Here is a 2202-nt window from a genome sequence, read left to right as displayed (position 1 = left end):
GGCGGTGGGGGGCAGAGCTGCCCCCAGGCACGGCAGTGACCTCGCCGTGACTGGCCCCCCTGGACAGGACAGTACAGCTCAGCTCCGTGCAGGGGCTGTGCAGGGATGAGACGCGTTTGACTGGTGCCTGCGTGTGGTCCCCTTGCCTAATTTATCCCCAAACCCAAGAGAAAGGGAGACACCTACCAGCCTTCGTTTGGGTTTAATGAGAGGTCGGTTTTGACCGTTCATTTTGTGGTAGAGCCCGCAGGCGTTACACAGGTAATGCCCGGTGCCGTCTCTTCTCCAGAGAGGGGTAGCAGTTGCTCCACAGTTCACACACTCTCTGCCTTCTAAATGGAAACACGAAGAAACCGGATTTCTTTCTTTAAAAACAAATTCACAAAAGCTTTTTGCATTGTCCTTTAGGCATTTTCCAGAAGTCAAAACAGTGTGTTAATTCAAGCACGATCAGACAGCAGTGACATCTACAGCACATGCAGCAAGGAGCTCAGAGCTCAGCATTTCGAGAACGCCCAGGCTCCGGTGAGTATTTCATGTCACGGCCAGAAATCGGCACCTCTCTGCAAGGTGAGAAAGAGTGACACTCTTATTGTGTCAGAGAGAAGTTATCGTTTCAGTAACGAGAACTCCCTTAACCTGCTGGGCACCGCTCCCCTCCTGTATCTATTGCACTCCAAGGGTTAGAGCCTGTGCTCCCCTGCCACAGATAGACACGTTCACGTGTACACACACACCCCTGCAAACAACGTGTTAGGAAGTTAATGGAAGAGCTTTTCTAGAATAAATCCAAGCAAAAAGACCTCTTGGTCTGTGCTTTCCTTTTTGTTGAAAATGCTATGGGATGAGAAAGTAAAGCCGAGCTAACTAGGAAGAGACACAGAATGCCAATAGACACAGAATGCCGAAGGCTCAGTTAAGATTTTTGTTCTAAAGGCAGAAAAACACTGTTAATGCCGATCTTTGGGAAAGTTGTTTCAGCGAGGACTCTGGAAATTACTGTTAAAACCAGGCTTTGAGTTCTTTTCTGTTTCTGTGATTTTTCAACAATACAGTCTAGGTTGGGTAGGGAGCAATTTACCTTATTACTGCTTCATTATGAGTTGTACTACCACAACGTGGGAAACGCAGCATTGTAGAATAGGCTCTGTTAAAGCCCGGCATGTAACTCCTAGATATCTGTTTCTGCCTCGGAAAGCTCTCTGCTAAAAGTTCATTTGGCTCTGATGGTTCGAGGGCAGGTCTGCTTAATATAGAAATCTCTCTTAATATAGTTTATGCAAATCCTACAGCATTTAACTGGAAAGGAAATTCTTTTTGCTAGTAACTGAAGCAGGCCATGCTGGGTTCAGCGGGGCTTGTGTCTCCTTTAATCTAGGGAGTGGGTGGCTTTTAAACAACACAGTCTAGAGTGAAAAATGAGGGGAGATCTGCAGCTCTGCATTTGTAGCTTTTGTCCCTCCTAGGGCAGGAAGCTGCAGGAGTCGTCGTGTCGTGAGTCTTAGCTTTCCTACAAAAACATTGAGTGGTCACGAACTTTCCCCAGTTTCTTGCACAGGGGGCTCCCTTACAGAAAAAAAAAAAAAAAAAAAAAAAACAAAACACAAAAACACAAACCCCAAACAAAACCCATCCGTTAAACAAAGTAAAACAAAAGCTCCTCACTTCCCACATCTAATAAAATCATCGGCAACTACAGGACAAAAATTAAAAAGCTACTCGAGATCCCTTTATTTTCAGAGACCCCGGTCTTGAATCTGTTGCAAGGCTCAGGCTGCTAATTGTCTTTACGTTCTACTCTCAGCACTACTGAAAAATACCTATTTGTAGTAGCAGCTGCATTTAAATAATGGCAGAGTGTATTTTTCCCCTCAGAGGAGCCATCTGAAACAAAGCTGATGAGCTTGTAAAATAGCTGCTATTTTTTGCTGCAAAACTCATAAGAGATCACATTTCTAAATTATTGCCTACTTTAAAAATAAATACAAGTAGTGTATTCATAAGTATATATGTGCAATGATATATAAGAATACACACGCAAGCACTTATATAGCCATTTATTTTTAAGGGGCTATCTAAATTCATTCCCAGTATTCCGTAGCTCGTCTCCTTCCACTGCCTGAGGACGTTAAACCAGGAAGGTTAACAGCACTACACAAATTGTCTTAATTCGTCTGCCTAGTTGTACAGCTAGTGTGATTT

The 2202-nt window shown here is 44.0% G+C and overlaps 1 protein-coding gene across 1 annotated transcript in view; it reads right to left on the bottom strand.

Moving 5' to 3' along the window:
* The window catches only part of LOC103775629 (GATA-binding factor 2), a gene marked incomplete at its 5' end in the record, with an annotated part of 4906 nt that extends 4574 nt beyond the window's left edge, over positions 1-332 (bottom strand). Inside the window, one exon of the mRNA XM_008943099.1 lies at positions 187-332. Coding sequence (XP_008941347.1) covers positions 187-332 — 146 coding nt within the window. The remainder of the gene's footprint in view (positions 1-186) is intronic.
* Positions 333-2202: the final 1870 nt, after the last annotated feature.

Source organism: Merops nubicus, unplaced genomic scaffold, assembly GCF_000691845.1.
Source record: "Merops nubicus isolate BGI_N331 unplaced genomic scaffold, ASM69184v1 scaffold23356, whole genome shotgun sequence".
Lineage (NCBI taxonomy): Eukaryota > Metazoa > Chordata > Aves > Coraciiformes > Meropidae > Merops > Merops nubicus.
The sequence above is the reverse complement of the archived record's forward strand: the minus strand, read 5'-3'. Positions and strand labels throughout refer to the sequence as shown.